General features: G+C 33.9%; 1 protein-coding gene and 2 long non-coding RNA genes across 15 annotated transcripts; 2 read left to right on the forward strand and 1 right to left on the reverse strand.

The window, feature by feature from the left end:
* Nucleotides 1-45: 45 nt before the first annotated feature.
* On the reverse strand, nt 46-23925 carry LOC18097400 (beta-glucosidase 46). Of its 12 annotated transcripts, XM_024598535.2 has the most exons (26): nt 8892-9088; nt 8505-8719; nt 8290-8356; nt 7525-7583; nt 7183-7258; nt 7013-7087; nt 6799-6886; nt 6465-6717; nt 6280-6395; nt 5921-6176; nt 5731-5833; nt 5542-5650; nt 5241-5402; nt 4393-4544; nt 3410-3624; nt 3197-3263; nt 2924-2982; nt 2404-2479; nt 2238-2312; nt 2024-2111; nt 1661-1913; nt 1429-1544; nt 1093-1348; nt 907-1009; nt 728-830; nt 46-560 (listed from the first exon to the last, which is right to left on the reverse strand). In XM_024598535.2, exons 2-26 carry the CDS (start codon nt 8700-8702, stop codon nt 371-373), a joined length of 3315 nt encoding a protein of 1104 aa, XP_024454303.2. In that variant the 5' UTR covers nt 8703-8719; nt 8892-9088; the 3' UTR covers nt 46-370. The 12 variants fall into 12 exon arrangements, with proteins under 12 accessions (XP_024454303.2, XP_052308476.1, XP_052308475.1 ...); XM_052452516.1 differs by lacking the exons at nt 8505-8719; nt 8892-9088 and adding an exon at nt 23545-23925; XM_052452515.1 differs by lacking the exons at nt 8505-8719; nt 8892-9088 and adding an exon at nt 13154-13543.
* On the forward strand, nt 12533-13701 carry LOC112327106 (uncharacterized). 2 transcript variants are annotated; one of them, XR_002981145.2, is made up of 3 exons: nt 12533-12709; nt 12810-12960; nt 13067-13701. It is a non-coding gene; the product is annotated as an uncharacterized LOC112327106 (long non-coding RNA). The 2 variants fall into 2 exon arrangements; XR_002981144.2 differs by having other exon boundaries at nt 12533-12960.
* LOC127905240 (uncharacterized) lies at nt 23238-23844 on the forward strand. Its single transcript, XR_008059095.1, has 2 exons — nt 23238-23351; nt 23458-23844. It is a non-coding gene; the product is annotated as an uncharacterized LOC127905240 (long non-coding RNA).
* Nucleotides 23926-24724: the final 799 nt, after the last annotated feature.

A 24724-nucleotide genomic window follows, 5' to 3' on the forward strand; every position in this document is an offset into this window, starting at 1 on the left:
AGCTATGATACCAATTTATTGTTTATATTGAAGAGAAAACAAAACTTTCTTATTGTAGATGTTGCAGAACACAACTTTTATTGAATTTCAATACGTTTATTTATACAATAAGAAAAAACAGAATTGCAAGATATTCTCCAAGCATATCTGATTTTTTGTTACATAAAAGATAGCCATTAGAATAGCAACAGTAAACAAACTCTGATACTGTAAATAAACTCAGAAGATTTTATTTTGCTTCTAGAGTCATTCTTGGTCAACACATATTAGTAATATGTGCTGGATTTTCTTTGCCAATTGAGCTACACAGAGGGGATATCCTTCGGAAAGTGAACTTCTGTGTTCAAGGGGGAGCAGTCCTCATCACAGCTCACATTTGTGATTTGTCTACCTTATACCTTGCTATAAATTCCTTGAACCAAGCAGCTGATAATTTTGGAGTTCTCTTCAGTGTAGTGAAATCAACATGGTAAAGTCCGTATCTTTGTGTATAACCATATGTCCACTCAAAATTATCAAGCAACGACCAGGCAAAATAGCCCCTCACATCTGCTCCTTTCCTGATCAAAAGTAAAATAAAAGGGCGTAAGCTTTCAGGTGTATTTTGTTTGTAAAACTCTGAATTGGCTCTGAAAAGGGATGCAGTTTATGGAAAATGACCATGGTAATAGCGAGTTGAGTCTATATGATGTATAAAAGGTAAAATGCAAACACAATATGAACTTACTCCATTGCTGTCAACAAGGAATCCCAGTAGTTAGACATAAACTCAACCCTTTCTATATCATGACAAACAATAGTGAGGTTTGGATTGTTCTGCTGGCCATACCCTACAAAACACTTTGCACTTGTATGAGAAAGACATTAAAAAGTTTGTCTGCTTTAAGGAACTCAATTCATACATACCATTCTCTGTAATGATCATTGGTTTGTTATTGTATCTCTTCTTTATATAGGTAACCATCTTCTCCATTCCTTGTGGATAAAAATGCAGCCAGTCCACATCAGTCTACATAGACCAAAAACCATTACCAAATTCCTGAGAAGGAAACTTTAATTCTCATGATTGGGTTAACTTGAGAGGATACGTACAGGTATGCCGATGGGAACTCCATCTTTTTCTTGGCTTCTCCGGGCAAGCCCTTCTGTCCTGGAGGCTCCTGTTCCGGGTTCACAAACGGAGAAGATGCAGTCTTGGACGTATTCACTGGTGTAATGATTGATGCCAATGAAATCCAGTCCGTTCTTCAGTTTCTCTTTGTCATTACTTGAAAATTTCGGTAAAGTAGACCCTAGAATTTTAGACATTTCTGCGGGATAATTTCCAAATATGATGGGGTCCAAGAACCTGCATTGTACTTGAGATTCAACAGGTTTCATATGCTAAATGGATTTACAAACATTAAAACAGGCATTAAAGAAATCAACCAGTTCAGGAAGAAGTCTTGAGCTCTGTCAGCGGCTAACTTGTCTGCTGTGGAATTGCTTATTTGTTCAAACCAAATGCAATCTAAGACAATTCCAATGTTGCCTCCTTGCTCTTTCTGAATAATTAAACAGGAAGTAGTAGTAAGCTTATCTGTCCCGAGCGTCTGCTTTCCTTATATTATTTTTAGTTGCCTCACAAATGATATCTAAGAAATTGTTTTATTGTTAATACCTGGTATTTAGTTCGGTAAACATCAACTGCTGTTGCATGTGCTAAAATCATATTATGTGCTGCAATAAAGGGCTCCTTCTCTGAATCCCCATGAGTGCAATTTCCGAAAGGGCTGGAGCAGTGACATGGTGGGTATTCACCTGATCGGTAGGATTTAATAGTTTGTATATTTGGCTCATTGAAGGTGGTCCAGTACTTCACTCGATCTCCGAAATTCTTGAAACAAATATCTGCATAATATCCAAAATCCTCCCTGATCGAGGAAATGAAAGAAAGGAATCAGCTAATTCTCATAGCCTAGATATATATTTCGTTAATGCTTTCTAGTTTATAGAACTGCAAACTCCATGGACTTGTACTTACTGGCATCGAGGACTTAGCCATCCACCATATCTCTCCTCCAGTTCTTCAGGTATATCATAATGAACTAATGTCACAAATGGTTGGATTCCTGAAGCAATTTGAGAAAAACAAGTGCACCGAATAAAAAATTGAAAATGAAGACATTTTCCAGTTTCTGATGGAATTTCTTGAAGCAGTAAAATGATTACAGGTTCATTGGTTACAGAAGCTGAACCTTTAAGCAGGAGAGAATCGATGAGCTTGTTATAGTAGCTAATACCAGCCTTGTTGATATCTCCGAATCTCCCTCCTGTTCTCAATTGAATGAAGTTACAAATAAGCTTTATGTTTTAGTTATGTCAGGTCCTGCTGATAATATTCTGAATTCTTAAAGTTCTTACTGGGTAGAATTCGTGCCCATGAAATCGAGAACCTATAGCTGCTGACTCCAAGGGAGTCCATTAAATCGATGTCTTCCTGTTAACATCATTTAACAAATCTTTAGTGGATGAGCTTGTCCCATCATTAAATAAAAAATTAAGGGAGATGCTGTTGCATTACCAGAGAAGCGTAGTTTAGCAATTTATGAAGATAAGCATATCTTTTTTATAGAATATTTTAACCACCATCACCCCTTTTAAAATTCTTTCAGGGATCGATACTAATCATCGTATAGAAGGCTTATTATTTGCTTACATGAGGTGATTAATTTAATAAACAAGTTGCCTTCTACCTAATATGACTATGTCTAGATCATTTTAAAATTATAAACTAAATTCTACAAGGAAGGAAGATATTGTTTCATTATTCTTCCCTGTCAAGCTTCTGTTATGGGGCCTAAGTACAGAGAGTATTCCGAACAAGCGACCCATGCTGTGGATTCAGGCAACAAAAGGTAAGATAAAGGTCATATCTGTATACCGGATAGAGATGGTACTGGTCCGCAGCTATATCTCCATTGCTTCCATCAATTATTTTTCCTGCAACAGGAAACATGAAGAAGTAAAGAGCAAGAAAAATAGGATGGTCAAAATCTTGCTTGCTCGAAAATTCTGGTTTTCTTCTTTTTCTGAAATCTATGAATAGATAGATAGTAGTAGATCACAGTAAGCCTCACCATGACTTTGTTATCTTTGAGTGTGAAATATTGACACTTTTTAGTCTCTTGGATATAAAAGAGAGAGAGTTCCTAACCTGGTGTGTGGGTATGCATATCCCAGTTGCTCAAACCTTTACCATCACTAAGATAAGAACCTTCAAACTACACAGTGCAAGAGAGAGGAAAAAAAAAGAAAGATTCCCAGTGTTTAATTGACTGTGCGATAATACTTTTATCAGACTTTCAGGAGAAAACATTTAAGTTCTTGAGTTAGATGGAAGTCAAGGAGAGCAGTGGAAGTGACAAACCTGATAAGAAGAGGAGGCCATGCCGAAGAGAAAGTTGTCTGGCAATGAAAAATGATCTAAACTCTCTTGCAAAGTTTCTGGATGTGATGATACACAGAGAGGAACGAAGATAAGGACTAAAAGAAACATAACTTGAAAATTTGAAGGAAGCTCCCTGATGAGTAATGCCCTTCCTTTGGAGTCTCTCATAAAAGTTAAGAAGCTCTCTGCATATGCTTTTATTGTATAGTGGATATGAGAGTTTAGAGAAGGTGTTGGAAATTTTAACTCGTGTGAAAAAAAGAAAGGAACAGAAAAACTGTATGAGCAAATCACATCTCTGGCCCTTTTAGATTTACAGATAGCTCCACTAGAAATGATCACACACTGGACCCTCAACATTATTTTAGTTCAGCCTATGGATCATTGTAAAACACACTTCTATTATAGTAGAATTGTTGTTATCAGGTGATTACTTTTTTAATAATACCAGCACCTTTTAGGGGTATTTGGGATTACAGTAGTGTTATTTTTCAAAATGTTTTTCGCTTAGAAATACATCAAAATAATATATTTTTTTATTTTTAAAAATTTATTTTTGACACCAGCACAACAAAACGATCCAAAAACACTAACAAAATTAATTTAATTTTTTTTTTAATTTTAACAAAAAAATAGGCTGAAACTCAATGCCAAACACTCTAGTCTTGGACCGATTAAACCTCCGTGTGCGGCACGAAATGGTTAGTTTTTGACATCTAATAATAGAATTTTGAATATAAATATGTGACATATTTCAAGACATGTGAAAAGAACAAGAGGCTTAGATAGCTACTATGTCACTATCTTGCTGCTGTTGCCACTGCATCCTGTACAGAACATTAGGATAGGAATGCAGGGATTCAGGGGATTTATTTATAATTCCCGTCAGAGGGTGTTTTCAATTTGATTTAAAAACTTCTTGCTAGCTTTTCAGTATGCTACTCAGATTAAGATTTTCTTACCGGAGAAAAACAAAACGGTAGCTGCTAGGGGGAGATCTGGACTTCCAGAATCCTGGTTAGTATTTTTTGTACTGGTAATAAAGCGATTGCATTGATAGACAGCTTTGTGCATTTGGTTTGCAGTCACCTCAGAGCCAAATGTTGCTAATGATCTACAGCCATTCCAGATTTCACATGATGACAAGTACATTTACGAGGTTGGATCTCCCTTGTGGGAATGCCTAGTGGCTTCAACTGGAGGATTTGACTCCTCTAATCGAACATTACTGTTCGCTGATAAATAAAAGGGATTTAATGTGCAGGAATGAGATGTTACCTGTAAGAATCCAAACATGCTTTAGAAACTGAGTTGTTCTCACGAAGCTGTAAATTAAAGGCAAACAACATCGATTTGGTAAAAAAAAAAAAAATTCTGCTTCAAAAAAATCCCTGCTTGTCCAGGCATCAGTCAGGCCAGACCAAGTTTTATAACTTTGTTTTATAGGTCAACTTAAGGGTTCATTTAATTGCTTAAATTTGACTTCATCAAATTTTTTTGTACTGCTGAAAACAACCAACTGATCTTTTGAATTTGATTAGTTCTTAAGCAATTTATCCTGCATATAAATTATGTCAACTAAGAATCTTTCTTAATTCGCAGGCCAAGAATGATGAAAGACATTGCCCTTGATCCAGAACTTCAAACCTGCATGATTTAACAATGCACTGCATAGTATTATATGTTCTCTGTTTTCTTCGCCCATGGAGCTATATAGGGGGGGGGGTATCCCTAGTGGAAAGTACACTTCTATGTTTTATGAGGAATAGTCCTTGTTAGTCCTCACATCTGGGATTTGTCTACCTTATACCTTGCTATAAATTCCTTGAACCAAGTTGCTGATAGTCTTGGAATTCTCTTCAGTGTGGTGTAATCAACATGGTGAAGTCCAAATCTTCTTGTATAACCACGTCCCCACTCGAAATTATCAAGCAAGGACCAGGCAAAATAGCCCCTCACATCTGCTCCTTTCCTGATCACATGGAAAAGTAAAGCAAGTTAGAGGAAAATAAAATGTCAAACCTTGTGGATTTGCTTGTGTTCTAAACACTCTGAACCAGATCTTTAAGGGGTGGAAGTTTCAGAAAATGAAAACAGTAATGAGAACATACAGCATTGCTGTCATCAAGGAATCCAAATAGCCAGACATGTATTCCACCCTATCTCTATCTTGGAGATATTCTTCAATGGTGCGGTTTAGATAGCTCTCTTGGCCAAATCCTACAGGACTCAGAAATTTTGTGAGAAAGACATTAAAAAGTTATCTGCTGAAAAGATTTCTAGTTTCTATATATGTTTACCATTCTCTGTAATGATCATAGGTGTGTTATTGTATCTCTCCTTTAGATATGTTATAATCTTCTCCATTCCTTGTGGATAAACATGTATCCAGTCCACTTCACTCTACATTAACCAAAATCCTTAAAACAACTTCATGTGAGGAAAGAAATAGTTTCTGAAGAACATAGTATCTTGAGAGGGTGCACATACAGATTTGCCAATAGGAACTCCATCTTTTTCTTGGACTTGTTGGGCTAAACCTTCAGTCCTGGAGCCTCCTTGTCCAGGTTTACACACAACAAAGCTGCAATCTTGGATGTAGAAACCAGTGTAATGATTGATCCCAATGAAATCCAGTCCCTTGTTCAGTTTCTCTCTGTCATTGCTTGAAAATTTTGGTATAGCAGACCCCAGAATTTTCGTCATTTCTGCAGGATATTTTCCAAAGATGATTGGATCCAAGAACCTGCATTATACTTAAGATTCGCAAAGTGTCACGTGCCAAATGAATTTGCATATGTCGAATCATGTAAATTTGTTTTGAGATGTTGGAAAGTAAAGAAGTTAACCAGTTCATTAAGAAGTCTTGAGCTCTATCAGTGGCTAAATTGTCCGCTGTGGAATTACTATAAGGTTCAAACCAAGGGCAATGTATGACGATCCCAATGCTGCCTCCTTGCTGTTTCTGAAAATTCCATTAACAGGTAAGTAGTAAGCTTCCTCATTTCTAAGAAAATGTTATTATTTTCAATACCTGGTATTTTGTTCTATAAATATGAACTGCATTTGCATGTGCTAAGATTATGTTATGTGCTGCAAGAAAGGTTTCCTTCTCTGAATCCCCATGAGTGCAATTCCCAAAAGGACTGGAGCAGCGGCTCGGTGGGCTTTCGCCGGTGCGATAGCCATTTATGACTTGTAGATTTGGCTCATTGAAGGTGACCCAGTAGTTCACTCGATCTCCAAAGTACTTGAAACATATGTCTACATAATATCCGAAATCCTCCCTGATTGATAAAGCAAAAGGAAGATATCTAGTTCATAGGACTGCAGACTATTTAGACATGTAAGGGGAGTAAGTTACATACTGGCATTTAGGGCTTAGCCACCCCCCATATCTCTCCTCCAATTCTTGAGGCATATCATAATGAGTTAACGTCACAAATGGCTGAATTCCTGAAAGAATATTGAGGAACAAATGCTTAACATAAAACTTGAAAATGATGCAGATATTTTGATGGCAAGTTTGAGCAGTTTGTAGGTTATATAAATCAACAAAAAGATTATCAGAAGAAAGGAAACCTTTAAGCAAGAGAGCATTGATGAGCTTGTTATAGTAGCTGATGCCAGCCCTATTAATATCTCCAAATCTCCCTTCTGAATCCAAATTGAAAGAACTTCCATATCAGCTTTATGTTTTATTAATGTCAGACGTTCCTGTTGAAAACATCCTGAGTTCATGAAATTCTTACTAGGTAGAATTCGTGCCCAAGAAATTGAGAACCTATAGCTGTTGACTCCAAGGGTTTCCATCAAATCAATATCTTCCTGTTAACAGCATTCACAAATCTTTGGAGTGAAGATTTCATCGATATTCTTGTGATGTAGGCATTGCATGGCATACAAGGACTCAATCAGATAAAAAAACAACAGAGGGACCCAATCAAAGACACTAGAAGAGTACAGGGATGAATTAATAAGTTTAAAAAGTAGGTAAGATATCAATCAAAGATTAGATTTAAAAAATAGCGACATGAACTCCATACTGTTGGTTGAAATAACAAAAAGATATGATAATAGTGATGTGTTTGTACCAGAAAGCGATGGTATTGGTCCACAGCAATGTCTCCGTTGCTTCCATCAATTATTTTGCCTGCAACATGATATGAGAATCGTAAACATGTTTCAAATCTTTTTAACATGAATCTTGAATCTTGCTTTCAGCCCTTGATCAATTCATCTAAATTGCTAAAAGATTAAAGCAATTCTCTCTTTTAAGAAAATGTTATATCACGCACAGTAAAGTAAATCATCAATGAAAATGAAAGAAATACAAGAAACATAACAAACATGAAAACACATCATTATTCTGGAAAAAGATCATTAAGGAATATTTATTTTCTATTTAGATAATTTATCTCTCTAAAAGGTTTATAACTACTTCAATAAACCTAAAAACTTATATATATAAACTAATAAGAAAACTAAAAATAAAAAGAAAGTGATAAAAGTCATAATCTTGCTCGAAAAAAAATCATAAATAAAATAAAATAATAATAAAAGAGTTTTAATAAAAATAGTAAAAAAATACTAAGACAACTGGTAAAATATAACAAATTCCAGACAGTAATTTCTAAATCTTATTTGAAAGCCTTCATTTCAAATTTCAACTCTTAAGAAAAACAAGATATCTAGAATTGTTTTAGCAATATTTCAGTCCGATACAGATAATATATCCATTAATATAAATATGTATACTAGAAAACAAATTCTCCCACCTCTGTATTGATACCATGGATGCAAGGCTGACACTCGTAGTGCCTTGAATATATATATATATAAAGGAGGAGAATCCTCACCTGATGTGTGTGTAAATATATCCCAGTTGCTCAAACCCTTACCATCACTGAGATAAGCTCCTTCAAACTACAAAGATAAAGAACAAAATAATTTCTGCCTATGTTTAGTAGCAGTATTTAGAGCACTATGCTGTAATTTTGTGATCATGGACAAAATGGATTTAAATTTTCGAATGAAATGGAGGTGAAGGGGAGTAGTATTAGAAGTTACCAACCTGATAAGAAGAGGAGGCTGTGCCGAAGAGAAAGTTGGGAGGCAATGAAGAAGGATCTAAGCTGTCTTTCAAAGCTTTTGGATGAGATGATACGAAGAGAGGTAGGAAGATCAGCTCTAAGAGAAATGGAAGCTTAAACAGTCTAGGAGTTCCCATGATATGTAATCCTCTTCCTTTGCTAGCCTTCTTTAAATACATGTGTGCAGTCTATATATCTGCAGGATTGTGTACTTGCTCTTGGGGAGTCAGCTAATTATATAGGAATTATTGGAGAAGGTGTTGAAGAATTCTAGTTGTATATATGGACAAAAGAAAGGTAAACAAATCTATACGAGCAACAAAGAAATAGAAAAAATTAAAGGGTAATTCTCCTGAGGGAGTTCTTGCCTGAATGGTCAATGTCCAAGCTATATGGCAGACAGTTTAAAGCACAGATCCGGTGCTGATCATTTTTCAGGCCATTTTAGCTTTATAGATTGGATTTAATTTACAATAACCAAAAGCAATGATGTAATATCTCATCTCACGTTTCGGAATTATTCTGAAACACTCCTGGATAACTGTAGCAGCACTACCTTCAATTTTTTAGAAGACATTACCATTATTATTTGAGTTGCTATGACAGAATTCTAGTCTCTTAAACATAATTCAAAATATGAAATTACCCCATCTCTGTCAGAAGAGGGATCCAAAAAGCTTGACGTGCTGAATCTACTGTTTCCAGGTCACAGATATTCTTTCATGAGATCAAATCAATCAACTTGAACATTATTTTTCTCTTAGCTGATGTTTCAATCCACTCAAAAAACTTTTATATTTTTTTATATTTAATAATCAATGATTAATAATGGTGACAATTAATTCTTTAATTTTTTAGTTTTTAAAATTCATGACCATTATTTTTCTCTTATGTTTAAATCCACTCAAAGAACTTTTAGATTTTTTATATTTAATTCTTAATTTATAATGACTAATCAATGATTAATAATGGTAAGAATTAAGTATTCAATCTTTTAGCTTTAAAATTCATGACCATTATATTTTTCTGAGTTGATATTTAAATCCACTCAAAGAACTTTTGGATTTTTTATATTTAATTTTTAATTTATAGTGACTAATCAATGATTGATAATAGTGAGAATTAATTTTTTAATTTTTTAGCTTTCAAAATTCATTATAAAAAAAATGAAGGTAGAGTTCTTAACTTTTATTTTCAGATTTTTCCACAATCTTTCTTATCTTATTTTAAGTGTTTTTATTTTTTTTTATGCTTTGATTTTCCTATCTAAAGCTGAGTTCGTATTATTTAGAGATATTTAAGTTATATAATTTATAAAATAGAGAAGATTGGAATTTGCTGTGTTATCTGGTGTGATATCCTTGAACTTTTATACCCTTTCTTCCTATTTCATTTCTGGCAACAGATACAGTCAGTGTTACTAGTTGGATGTAGATCAATTTGTTTTGGCTCAATGTGTCTCACCATTATCAATCCTCCATTTTTTCCTTAATGCGTTCATTCATTGTGTTAAACTCAAGTTGACCTTGATTTCAAAAACAAGGAGCTGCTTGGTTTAAGAATGCTTGAATATTTTTAAATGTACAATTTAGCAGAAAGTACACAATACTCTGTTTTCTTCTGGAGTAGTCTTCACTTCTCACATCTGGGATTTGTCTACCTTATACCTTGCAATAAATTCTTTGTACCAAGTTGCTGATAATCTTGGAGTTCGCTTCATTGTGGTGTAATCAACATGGTAAAGTCCAAATCTTCTTGTATAACCGAATGTCCACTCAAAATTATCAAGGAAGGACCAGGCAAAATAGCCCCTCACATCTGCTCCTTTCCTGATCACATGGAGAAGTAGAGGGTTTGAGTAGAAAAGAAAACGTCATCCTCAAATATTTTCAGTTCCCTTGAGTGCTAAAAAAAATCTGAACCAGCTCTTAAAGGGGATGTAGTTTCATGAAAATGGCGACTGTGGTATAAACTTACTTCATTGCTGTCAGCAAGGCATCCAAATAGCCAGACATGTATTCCACCCTTCCTGTATCATGAAGGAATTCTTCAATGTTTCCGTTTGAATTGCTCACTTGGGAATACCCTACAGGAGTCATTGCAATTGTATGAGAAAGGCAGTATAAAGTCTTCTGCTTAAAGAATTTCTAATAGTCTCATTGTTGTACTTACCATTTTCTGTGATGATCATGGGTGTGTTATTGTATCTCTCCTTTACATAGGTAACCATCTTTTCCATTCCTTGTGGATAAACATGTAGCCAATCCACTTCACTCTAGAATGACACAAAAACTTCAAAAACTTATTGAGAAATGAACTAATTCTAATTAGTCTCGTAGCTTGAGACTTGAGAGGGTACATACAGGTTTGCCGATGGGAACTCCATCTTTTTCTTGAGTTAATAGAGAGGAACCTTCTGTCCTCGTGCTTCCTTTTCCAGGTTCACACACAGACAAGATGCAATCTTGAACGTAGTAACTGGTGTAATGATTCATGCCGATAAAATCCAGTCCCTTCCTCAATTTATTCATGTCATTTCTTGAAAATTCAGGTAGAGTAGATCCCAGAACTTCTTTCATTTCTTCAGGATATCTTCCAAATATGATTGGGTCCAAGAACCTGCATTATACTTGAGATTCACAAGCTGACATATACTAATGGATTTAAATATACACGTGCTTGCATGTATTGAAGAAGTAGAAAATATGCCAATTCATTGTAGGATAAAGAAATTAACCAGCGCAAGAAGAAGGCTTGAGCTCTTTCAACTGCTAACTTGTTTGCTGTTGAATTGCTAATAGGTTCATACCACATGCAATTCATGACAATACCAATGCTGCCTCTTTGCTCTCTCTGAATATTTACAAATGGAGTTAGTCTTACGTTTACTAGCTCTTAGTATATGCTTTCTTGTATCCATTTCATTGTTGATACCTGGTATTTGGTTCTGTAAATATCAACTGCAGTTGCATGAGCTAAGATTATGTTATGCGCCGCAATAAAGGGCTCCCTCTCTGAGTCCCCATGACTGCAATTTCCGAAAGGCTTTGAGCAGCGTTTTGGTGGGTATTCACCTACACGATAACCATAAATGGCTTGAAAATTTGGCTCATTGAAGGTGGCCCAGTACTTCACTCGGTCTCCGAAGTACTTGAAACAGATGTCTACATAATATCCGAAATCCTCTCTGGTTCAGAAAATTCAAAAAGAAGATCAGTTAATAACCTGTCATGTCTAGTTAATGGCTGGTCAGCATGGTCTAGATCTTAAAACTCTGGACTCAGCATTACAAGAGAGCAAGTTACATACTGGGATTTAGGACTTAGAAAACCCCCATATCTATCCTCAAGCTCTTGAGGCACATCAAAATGAGTCAATGACACAAATGGTTGAATCCCTGGACATATGAAGATTGCGGAAAACAAACGCTTAGCATAGAATTTGATAGTGATGAAGCTATTTATGGTGGTGTTTACAGAGTAGACTGCTGCATACAGAATATAGACAACGAAATTATTTGGGGAAGCAAACCTTTAAGTAGGAGAGCATTGATCAGCTTGTTATAGTAGCTAATACCAGCCATATTGACACCTCCAAATCTCCCTTCTGTTCTCATATTCAATGAGGTTTCTATGAGCTTTATGTCTTGGTTATATAAATCCATATTGAAAATTTTGCTAGTTCATAAATTCTTACTGGGTAGAATTCGTGCCCATGACATCGAAAACCTATAGCTGTTGACTCCGAGGGAGGCCATTAGATCAATGTCTTCCTGTCAACATACAAATCTTTAGCCAAAATCTTGATGTTCAGAATCTGATACATAATCTTGTTTTATAATAATCAGAAAGCAAAAATTCAATGAGTTGCTGCATCACTGTTGAAACCTGAGCAGTAGCACTTTAAATTATTCATCCTATTTGGCAGCATATGCATATCTAGCCCATAATATTATAATGGAATATAGGGCTTAGTCAATATTTATATTTTACTTCCAGCAATTCCCTTTGAGTCTTCTGGAGATTAATGACTAATCATCCACCAAACTGTAATCAATATTTTTAGTTATTCTGGCATTTAGTGATGGGATCTATTAACCTAACCAATGCCTGTTAAAAAACTCCCATGGATGACTGATAAATCCACAGAGATACGACTAATGATTTCTTATGTGAGATAAAAGTTGGTAAGATATCTATTCTTTAATTTATTTATTTGTATATCATATTCAACTACATTATTAGGCCTAATTACAGTAGTTATTCTGAAAAATGCTGCATGTTTAGAGACAGATGAAAAAAAGACAAGAAGAAGGGTGATAAAAATCATGTCAGTACCAGATACCGATGATATTGGTCGACGGCGATATCTCCATTGCTTCCATCAATTATGTTTCCTACAACAAGAACCTGAAAGGTTTAAATCCTGCTCAAAGTGGTAATATTAATTCTTAACGTGTAAATCTTCATTGAATCTTTGCTAAGTTCTTACCTGGTTTATGTGTATGGACATCCCAGTTGCTCAAACCTTTTCCATCACTCAGGTAAGCTCCTTCAAACTACAAAGTGCAAGACAAAGGAAATCGTTAAGCTTATGTAAGAGAAACAGGAAGTTGGTAGAAGAGAAAAACCTGATAAGAAGAGGAGGCAGTCCCAAAGAGAAAGTTGGCAGGAAATGAAGAAGAATCTGAACTTTCATGCAGAGTTTTTGTATCAGATGATGCAAAGAGAGGTAGCAGGATCAGCTCTAAGAGAATTAAAGCTTTACAAAGTGAAGAAATTCCCATGCTAGATATAATGCAATTCATATATATGCTGTATCCAAAGTTAAAAAGCTAGATGTCTTTGTATACAAGTTTGTGCTTCTATATATATGTGCAGGGTTGTCTAGTTTCATGTAGAAAAAACTCTAATATAGAAGGAATCAGAGAAGTTGTTGAAACTTCTGTTCTTGGTATGGGAAAAAGTCAGAAATTAGACAAGATGAAGAAAGAATCTTTTTCCAGAATCGCTCAAAAATCCTAGAGCAACAGGTAGTGAACAGTTTATAATTGAATTTTTTTAAGTAATTTACTTTTATTTGATCCCTGTATTTGTAATGCAATGATTAGTTAATCCCTTTGGTTTAAACACTTGCAGTTAAGTCCCTATTTCTTCATATTTGATTGTAACTTTGTCCTTCTGTTGGTTTTTCATCACAATTAACTTATTCTTTTGTCTTTCTTAGTTTGCAATCAAATTTCTCAATCTTACCAGATAAAATTAAAAAAAGCATTTAAAAAATTAATATAGAAATTAAATAAGAAATAGCAATCAATTTTGGTCAAGGGACTAGCATATACTTTTCAGAAACAGAGGAACTAACTTACAAGATCATCAAACATATAGGGACTAATTTATAATTTACTCAAAAAAGGTGGCCCTTGTGTATCACAAATCAAGCTATTTTATATTTATAAAAATGGATCCACTTCAAAAGGGCCTAATTATTTAAATTATTTTATTTGTCATATGGCTGAAAAGAGTTGGTGGACCAACCACACCAATATATTCTCATGAAATAAAATATAAGAAATTGACGCACCAAATATTATGGACCAACCACACCAATATATATTTTTTAAAATAAAATATAAAAATGGATTCACTTCAAGGCATTGTATAATCAGTCTGGATAAACCATGAGGATAAACCACCATTAATGTTTGATTGTTGTTGTTGACGGCAAGCAACTGGCGAGTCACTTTCCAGGTTTGGACCAGGTAAACCCGTGATTAGCCTTCCAACAAGTTACGACTGGTGAGAGATGAAGATAAATATTAGGAGAATATTTCAAGGCATGAGAAAAGAGCAAGAAGGTTAGATCAGATTGCCAAGTATGCTATTATCTTCCAGCTTTTATTGACATGGCATCCTTTGTAGTTGCTATTTGCTAGGAGGGATGGTAATGAATTGGGAGGTTTTTTCTTGATATTAGGGACAAGAAAGTCTTTTCCATGTTATCTATTAGCCATTATCGTTTTTAAGGGGGACAAGTAATTTTTTTTCTACATTTTAGAGTAATGACTTAAATACCATTAAAAATAAAATAAAAAAATTAAAACTGGAGAAGAGGGCTTTATGGTCTTTTTGTACTTTCAATGCAAAATAAAAGGATCATATTGCCCTTAAAATAATAAAACTTATATTTGGGGGCACTTAGGTCTTTTTAACACAATTATTTTGTAATTATGTATTTGGACGAGGAAAATTAAGTCTTTAACTATATATATAAAAATAATTAAAAACGACGCTCGGGTTTTTTGGGTGATGAATGCAGCGCTTCCAGGTGGCCAAATGTTGTCGTTATCGAAGACATTAAAAGCAATGGGTTATCCTCTTCACGGTGGTGGGGGGTGTCTTTACAAAAAAGGTGTAGTTGAGCTCTAGTGAACCTTTTTTTCTTTTCCTTTGGTCTTTTATTCTAGGTCAATTTTTTAATTTTTTTTTATCCTTGTCTCATATCGTAAGTCGCAAGTTATTCGAGTTAACTCGGGGTTTTTTTTATGTTTCTTTTTTTTAAAATTGATTTTTTCTCAATTTCATTATTTGATATTAGATTATTGGACCTTAATCTTTATGATTTTTTCTATTTTTTTAATATTTTTTAACATGATCTTATATCGCGGGTAGCAAGTTATCGAGTAAACTTAGGTTGACTCACTTTTTTTCTTCGATAGATAAGATCTTTATGTCGAAGAATTTGTTCCAGGAACAAAGTCCGACGCAGTAGTGTCACCAGCGGATGGGGTCGCTCACTCCTTTTGCTATTTTTTTTAGTTAAACTATGTTTACTTCCAGAATTTTCTTTAGCTTTAGAAGGTACCATGATGAATCTTAGACTCATAATATATATCACGAGTTTCTCTCAGCCTTCCACTTTGATTGGACGGTAATTCTAGAAGCCAGAAGCGGGATCTATACTTTAACGACACTTTCTTTCTCGAAGTGAACTTCTTTTTTTGGATACCCTAAAAGTACTTACAGTTAGGTCTTCATGCACTTAAAACCTTTCTTTTGCTAGATATATGAGTTTCATTCATATAACCGCCTGCCTTGAAGCCACGGTCTAGTAGCCTCTGCCAATATTTTAGTCAGAAGAATCCCCATACCAAAGCCTGACATCTGGTCCTATTGAACCATACTGGTAGATAAAGGGAGGCAGTTGTTCGTAAACCAAAAGCGCATTGTACAAAACGAAATTCCAACATGGTATTAACGGATATTTTTTGATTTTTTTTTAATTTTATTTTTTAATATTAAATTATTGGATCTTGAATTTTTTTTTTTTTTAATGGAAGGTTATCCCAATTTGTTATCTTGGCGGAGTTAATCTAACTTTACTTGGGTTATCATCACCTATATATATATATATAATTTTTTTTTTATTTTAGGAAAAATTTTACCCGGCTCGTGATATGCCTATATAGTATATTACTATTTCTAGTAACACAACATGTGAAACTTCATAAATCTAATATGGTGAATCGCACAAACAACCTATTAAATTTTAATTGATTGCTCTATTCTTAATAACGCAGCCAAATGGTGCTGTTTTTTTTTTTTTTTAATTCATAACCAAGCTAGTTTACAAATTATTTTAGTAAGTCGTAGCATTTTGTTTAAAAAAAAGAAGTTAACACCTTACAAAATAAACTAAAACTGATGGCATTTTTGTTATGCATTCACACACAAAACACTGGACCATAATAAGTGGTGGAGCCATAGTGGGTCAAAAGGGAGCAATTGCCCCCTTATTTTTTTTAATATATTAAAATATTAATATATTAGTTTAGTTTAATGAATTATTGCTACACGAAGAAAGGTTTTTATTGTTTATTATTGTTAACTGACTTGATATATGTTAATATAATATAATACACACACACAGAGCTACCTCAATTTTTCTCCTTCCCCCCCTTTTTTTTTCTTTATCTTCCATTGTCTAATAAAGAGAGTTTTTTGTTCAGCTGCCGTTCCCTGCCTCGCCAATCCTATATGCAAATTTCTTCTCAATTAAATTTTTTTTTTCTTTAGCTTTATACATTAAGTAAATTTTTTTTATTTTTTCTATTTGTTTCATTATCTAATTTTAATTTTATTTTTTTTATAATTAGTTATTAAAAATATTAGGATTTATGATAATTTAGGGGTTTTGATATGAATATGTTCAAATGTGTTCAAAATAAATGTTTAAATCTGCTAATTTAATTAATTAAGTGTTTCTTTTCTTATTATAAAAAAATAAATTAATATTCATGCAAAACCACTATTCTTGACATCTCTTGCATTGACAGAGTAGTTTATTGAAATTTAATATTTTCACATGATTGTTTGTAAGTAAAATATCAAGTAGAAAGCATGTTTTTCAAGCATTGTTCCTCTTACACATACACTAGGCATTGTTCCTTAATTAAATGTCTAGAAATGATTAAGTATAATTTAATCAACATACTTATTATATGCATATAGATATGAATTGAAATAGATTTTGATTTTGATGAATTAACGTGTATTTTGCTATTAATTTCATATGGAAGATTTAGAATTATTGTGTAACTTAACTGATTTTTGTTTAACAGTGAATTATTGTGTAGTTGTGTTAATTATTATGCAGACACTAATGATGATAAAAAAAATCTAGCAGGTTCATATTAAATTAACATGTCACTAGACAAGTATTTCAAGCGTAAATCCCTTGAGGATGAAGAGTCAATCAAAGCTATATAATATAATATTTGTTAATAATTTGCCCCCTCATTTAAAAAACTCTGGCTACGCCATTGACCATAATGGTCTTCTTTTTTCTTTTTATTTTTTCCAGTTGGTGCATACAAACCAAGGGGATGACAGAGCAAAGAGAGAAGAAAAGAAATGAGAGAATTCATATAAACCAAGCACTTTGTTGTCGACACACGCTGCCTTACAATGGAGCATTTGACGAGGCAGTTTCAACGACATCAAAAGACTATCATCGAAGCTCGAAGGAAATTGCTCGTGCCACCTCAAAGCGGTATCTTCCTCACTAACTAGCTCGCATATACCAGTTAACTTTTTTTTTTACCCTCGTTTCTTGGATATCATTTTAATTTAGTTCTAAATTTCAAATAAATATTTTTATTTGATCCTGGATATTTTATAGCTCTCCAATTTAGACTCATGTTTCATCTTCCCTAGGCTAATTAAGGCATAATTAAGCACTGCCTGTGGAAAAATAAGGGATGGCAAAAGAAAGAGATATTATCCAACCAAGTTATCTCATTGTGGTATGTACATAGCCCGGGTCATGAATTTTGTGGGTTAATCAGGTTCATTAAGATGACTAGAAGATGGTATTTTTTAAAAAAAAATTTGTTCTCAATTCTTTCATAACCCTTCAATTTAGCCCTAGATTTCATCTAATCCAAAGCCAATTAAGGCCCAATCACGAGAAAATAACATAAGAAAAAAGAATGAAATAAATTATCCAACCAGGTTAGCTCATAGTGATTATGTTCATTATCAGTTGTAAATTTCACGAGTTAACACATGTCAATACAATATGTCACCATCTTTTCATTTCACTCCCTAAACTTTTTTTTTATTTAATCCTTGAACAATTTATTGTTTCACATTTTAAGCTTTATCGGACAAAAGTTGAAACAACCACAGCTTCATAATGAACCATATAACCATTTGAATGAGGCGACTAATTCGTTTTTTAGCTTGTTAGATCGACAAGCCACACACAACCACACTAATTTTTATTTTATTTTTTTTATTTATTAACTAATATGGTGGTAGATTAATTTTATTTGGCACAGGCATCAAGTTTTCAATATGCATTCTAGATTTTTTATCATATGCATAAAAAACTAACAACAGGCACATATTTTTTCACATAATAATTGACTTATGATCTGCACGAAGAGGAGAGCATGGTTGCTACCTTCTTAATTAATCCAACCACATACTTTATCCTGCAATAAAATATACGATAAATTCGTCTTGGTTGTTCGTGCAAATGATAAGAGTGATTGAATGGAAAAGAAGTGATTGGAACGCAGGACGAACATGTCGGTAGGTACAAGATCATGATGATATGGGTCGACTGCAACATCTCCATTGCTTCCATCAATTATTCTGCCTCCATTTACCAAAATAGGAAAACTGAGGGAAATATAAAAAAGAAAGAAGAAAGGTCTCTATTCAGCTGACAAATTAGCACAATAAACATAAAACACTGACGGAACTATATCATTTGAAAAATATTGAGTGAAATAATATGTTTTTATGTTGTTGTATTTTAGAAGCATGATATTTATTTAATATTGTTATTTTTAAACACAACAAGATAATTGTTGTTTTTTATAATAATAACATTTAATAAATATTGTGTTTCTAAAGCGCGATAAAGTGAAAGTCTAATCTTCTAGCTCAACCAGTTGGCTGGTTCATAATGGTCAGTGAAATCAGTCAACTAATTTTGAAAATAACAGAAAAAATCTCAAGACTGCCCAAACCATGAGGCTTCAATGAGATTTTTTATATCTAAAGATCTGATAGTTTGCATAGTAACGCAGTAGGACAACTATAGTTTGAATTATAATTTTTTGATATTTTAATTGAAGTCTATTTTTAAGTCTACAAGTTGGATAAAGATGTATATTCTAACTCATAAACATATTTGGAAGAAAAAATTCATAAAATTATGATTTTTATGTGAAACGGTCGACCAATTTATATAACTAGATCCCACCAGCCGATCGGTTGCTTCAGAAGATTGGACTTTTATCTTGTCGCCCTTCAGAAACGTAACATTTGCTAAATATCGTTATTTTTAAGCGCAACAATATAGTTTTATGCTTAGGAATAACGAAATTTAGTAAATGTCGCGCTTCTAAAGCGCTACAAGATGAAAGTGTGTTATTTCATCAAAAGTTTGAACGGTATTATTCCTCCAATATTTTATGTTTATTGTGCTAATTTGACAAAAAAAAAACTAAATTGAGCTCTATCCATGTTTTTTTTAACCTTTTAATTGTAAAGTTATTAAATTTAACGTTTTCAATGACCTCATCCAAAATAAAATAAATTTTTAATGTGAATGAAGAGGAAGGTCCAGTAATGAGGAGATCCTCTAAAAAGCACAAAGCATACTTATAATTTGCAAAAGTATAAATATAAAAATGTAAATGAAAAATTTAAACAACAATAAAAATAGTAATAAATAAGATTTGAAGAAATCTTACTTAAATTTTTATTGAAAATGGATATAAGAGATATGAGTACAGGGAATTTTGTATATGGTTACATGAGGATCTTGTAATTGGTTTTGTTTACAAAGGATTGTCTAGAGAAATTTTCTTCTAAAGAGAGATTCTATTTTGAAGTTCTGCCTTGAATGACCGAGAAAACTCCCCTTTTATAGAGCAGTTTAAGGAAGATATCTTTGAATTTTTGTAAAGCAATCATGTTGCTTTTTAAAAATTTGATGTCTTCTTCTGCAAGTGGAGAAACAATTTTGGGTTGCAAAGGCCTACAAAGGTTTTAAAAATGAAAAGCAGCTATAAAAGTTTTTGGCCTCTTAAAATACTTTTTTAAAAAAACTTTAATGACATTTACATCTATTGACAGAAAATAAATATGATTTTTGTATAGGAGAAAGAATGTCATAACTATCATCTTTATTGATTTTGAATTTTCTGGTGAGTATGGGATAAATCAAAATCAAATAGTTGGATTTTTTTGCAGTAAAATCTAAAAGTTGTAATCTGGCAGTTTCACAATGGTTTAACAAAACCAAAAGGCTGAGATTAAGGACTCAAACTCTCAATTCAAATTCTTAGCTCAAAGATCTCATGCCTATACACTTTTAGTTGCAGCAAAATCCGAAGAAGAATGCTTGAATAAGGAGCAGCTTGGTTTAAGAATGCTTGAATATTATTAAATGTACAATTTAGCAGAAAGTACACTACTCTGTTTTCTTCTGGAGTACAGTCTTCACTTCTCACATCTGGGATTTGTCTACCTTATACCTTGCAATAAATTCTTTGTACCAAGTTGCTGATAATCTTGGAGTTCGCTTCATTGTGGTGTAATCAACATGGTAAAGTCCAAATCTTCTTGTATAACCGAATGTCCACTCAAAATTATCAAGGAAGGACCAGGCAAAATAGCCCCTCACATCTGCTCCTTTCCTGATCACATGGAAAAGTAGAGGGTTTGAGTAGAAAAGAAATCGTCATCCTTAAATATTTTCAGTTCCCTTGCGTGCTAAAAAAAAATCTGAAACAGCTCTTAAAGGGGATGTAGTTTCATGAAAATGGCGACTGTGGTATAAACTTACTTCATTGCTGTCAGCAAGGCATCCAAATAGCCAGACATGTATTCCACCCTTCCTGTATCATGAAGGAATTCTTCAATGTTTCCGTTTGAATTGCTCACTTGGGCATACCCTACAGGAGTCATTGCAATTGTATGAGGAAGGCAGTATAAAGTCTTCTGCTTAAAGAATTTCTAATAGTCTGATTGTTGTACTTACCATTTTCTGTGATGATCATGGGTGTGTTATTGTATCTCTCCTTTACATAGGTAACCATCTTTTCCATTCCTTGTGGATAAACATGTAGCCAATCCACTTCACTCTAGAATGAAACAAAAACTTCAAAAACTTATTGAGAAATGAACTAATTCTAATTAGTCTCGTAGCTTGAGACTTGAGAGGGTACATACAGGTTTGCCGATGGGAACTCCATCTTTTTCTTGAGTTAATAGAGAGGAACCTTCTGTCCTCGTGCTTCCTTTTCCAGGTTCACACACAGACAAGATGCAATCTTGAACGTAGTAACTGGTGTAATGATTCATGCCGATAAAATCCAGTCCCTTCCTCAATTTATTCATGTCATTTCTTGAAAATTCAGGTAGAGTAGATCCCAGAACTTTTTTCATTTCTTCAGGATATCTTCCAAATATGATTGGGTCCAAGAACCTGCATTATACTTGAGATTCACAAGCTGACATATACTAATGGATTTATATGTACACGTGCTTGCATGTATTGAAGAAGTAGAAAATATGCCAATTCATTGTAGGATAAAGAAATTAACCAGCGCAAGAAGAAGGCAAGAGCTCTTTCAACTGCTAACTTGTTTGCTGTTGAATTGCTAATAGGTTCATACCACATGCAATTCATGACAATACCAATGCTGCCTCTTTGCTCTCTCTGAATATTTACAAATGGAGTTAGTCTTACGTTTACTAGCTCTTAGTATATGCTTTCTTGTATCCATTTCATTGCTGATACCTGGTATTTGGTTCTGTAAATATCAACTGCAGTTGCATGAGCTAAGATTATGTTATGCGCCGCAATAAAGGGCTCCGCCTCTGAGTCCCCATGACTGCAATTTCCGAAAGGCTTTGAGCAGCGTTTTGGTGGGCATTCACCTACACGATAACCATAAATGGCTTGAAAATTTGGCTCATTGAAGGTGGCCCAGTACTTCACTCGGTCTCCGAAGTACTTGAAACAGATGTCTACATAATATCCGAAATCCTCTCTGGTTCAGAAAATTCAAAAAGAAGATCAGTTAATAACCTGTCATGTCTAGTTAATGGCTGGTCAGCATGGTCTAGCTCTTAAAACTCTGGACTCAGCATTACAAGAGAGCAAGTTACATACTGGGATTTAGGACTTAGAAAACCCCCGTATCTATCCTCAAGCTCTTGAGGCACATCAAAATGAGTCAATGACACAAATGGTTGAATCCCTGGACATATGAAGATTGCGGAAAACAAACGCTTAGCATAGAATTTGATAGTGATGAAGCTATTTATGGTGGTGTTTACAGAGTAGACTGCTGCACACAGAATCTAGAGAGTGAAATTATTTGGGGAAAGCAAACCTTTAAGTAGGAGAGCATTGATCAGCTTGTTATAGTAGCTAATACCAGCCATATTGACACCTCCAAATCTCCCTTCTGTTTTCATATTCAATGAGGTCCTTATGAGCTTTTTGTCTTGGTTATATAAATCCATAATGAAAATTTTGCTAGTTCATAAATTCTTACTGGGTAGAATTCGTGCCCATGACATCGAAAACCTATAGCTGTTGACTCCGAGGGAGGCCATTAGCTCAATGTCTTCCTGTCAACATACAAATCTTTAGCCAAAATCTTGATCTTCAAATCTGATACATAATCTTGTTTTATAATAATCAGAAAGCAAAAATTCAATGAGTTGCTGCATCACTGTTGAAACCTGAGCAGTAGCACTTATAAATTATTCATCCTATTTGGCAGCATATGCATATCTAGCCCAGAATATTGTTATGGAATATAGGGCTTAGTCAATATTTATAGTTTACTTCAAGCAATTCCCTTTGAGTCTTTTGGAGATCAATGACTAATCATCCACCAAACTGTAATCAATATTTTTAGTTACTTCTGGCATTTTGTGATGGGATCTATTAACCTAACCAATACCTGCTAAAAAACTCTCATGGATGACTGATAAATCCACAGAGATACGACTAATGATTTCTTATGTGAGATAAAAGTTGGTAAGATCGATATTATTTTATTTATTTATTTGTATATCACTATCAACTACATTATTAGGCCTAATTACACTAGTTATTCTGAAAAATGCTGCATGTTTGCAGACAGATGAAAAAAAGACAAGAAGAAGGGTGATAAAAATCATGCCAGTACCAGATACCGATGATATTGGTCGACGGCGATATCTCCGTTGCTTCCATCAATTATGTTGCCTACAACAAGAACCTGAAAGGTTTAAATCCTGCTCAAAGTGGTAATATTAATTCTTAACGTGTAAATCTTCATTGAATCTTTGCTAAGTTCTTACCTGGTTTATGTGTATGGACATCCCAGTTGCTCAAACCTTTTCCATCACTCAGGTAAGCTCCTTCAAACTACAAAGTGCAAGACAAAGGAAATCGTTAAGCTTATGTAAGAGAAACAGGAAGGTGGTAGAAGAGAAAAACCTGATAAGAAGAGGAGGCAGTCCCAAAGAGAAAGTTGGCAGGAAATGAAGAAGAATCTGAACTTTCATGCAGAGTTTTTGTATCAGATGATGCAAAGAGAGGTAGCAAGATCAGCTCTAAGAGAATTAAAGCTTTACAAAGTGAAGAAATTCCCATGCTAGATAATGCAATTCATATGCTGTATCCAAAGTTAAGAAGCTAGATGCCTTTGTATACAAGTTTGTGCTTTCTATGTATATGTGCAGGGTTGTCTAGTTTCAGGTTGAAAAAACTCTAATATAGAAGGAATCAGAGAAGTTGTTGAAACTTCTGTTCTTGCTATGGGAAAACGTCAGAAACGTCAGAGAAGATGAAAGAAAGAATCTTTTTCCAGAATGGCTCAAAAATCCTAGAGGAACAGGTAGTGAACAGTTTAAAATTGTTTTTTTTTTAAGTAATTTACTTTATTTGATCCCTGTATTTGTAATGCAATGATTAGTTAATCCCTTTGGTTTAAAAACTTGCAGTTAAGTCCCTATTTCTTCATATTTGATTGTAACTTTGTCCTTCTGTTGGTTTTTCATCACAATTAACTTATTCTTTTGTCTTTCTTAGTTTGCAATCAAATTTCTCAATCTTACCAGATAAAATTAAAAAAAGCATTTAAAAAATTAATATAGAAATTAAATAAGAAATAGCAATCAATTTTGGTCAAGGGACTAGGATGTACTTTTCAGAAACAGAGGAACTAACTTACAAGATCATCAAACATATGGGGACTAATTTATAATTTACTCAAAAAAGGTGGCCCTTGTGTATCACAAATCAAGCTATTTTATATTTATAAAAATGGATTCCACTTCAAAAGGGCCTAATTATTTAAATTATTTTATTTATCATATGGCTGAAAAGAGTTGGTGGACCAACCACACCAATATATTCTCATGAAATAAAATATAAGAAATTGACGCACCAAATATTATGGACCAACCACACCAATATATATTTTTTAAAATAAAATATAAAAATGGATTCACTTCAAGGCATTGTATAATCAGTCTGGATAAACCATGAGGATAAACCACCATTAATGTTTGATTGTTGTTGTTGACGGCAAGCAACTGGCGAGTCACTTTCCAGGTTTGGACCAGGTAAACCCGTGATTAGCCTTCCAACAAGTTACGACTGGTGAGAGATGAAG

This window comes from Populus trichocarpa, chromosome 4, assembly GCF_000002775.5.
Source record: "Populus trichocarpa isolate Nisqually-1 chromosome 4, P.trichocarpa_v4.1, whole genome shotgun sequence".
Taxonomy (NCBI): Eukaryota; Viridiplantae; Streptophyta; class Magnoliopsida; order Malpighiales; family Salicaceae; genus Populus; species Populus trichocarpa.

Coding starts and splice junctions, on each gene's coding strand:
- LOC18097400 (XM_024598535.2), bottom strand. CDS start 8,702: ATGTATTTAAAGAAGGCTAGCAAAGGAAGAGGATTACATATCATGGGA. Junction 2,480..2,923: donor ACCAGTACCATCTCTATCCG/GTATACAGATAT, acceptor TGATGTTAACAG/GAAGACATCGATTTAATGGA. Junction 561..727: donor TCCTTGTTGACAGCAATGGA/GTAAGTTCATAT, acceptor ACTTTTGATCAG/GAAAGGAGCAGATGTGAGGG.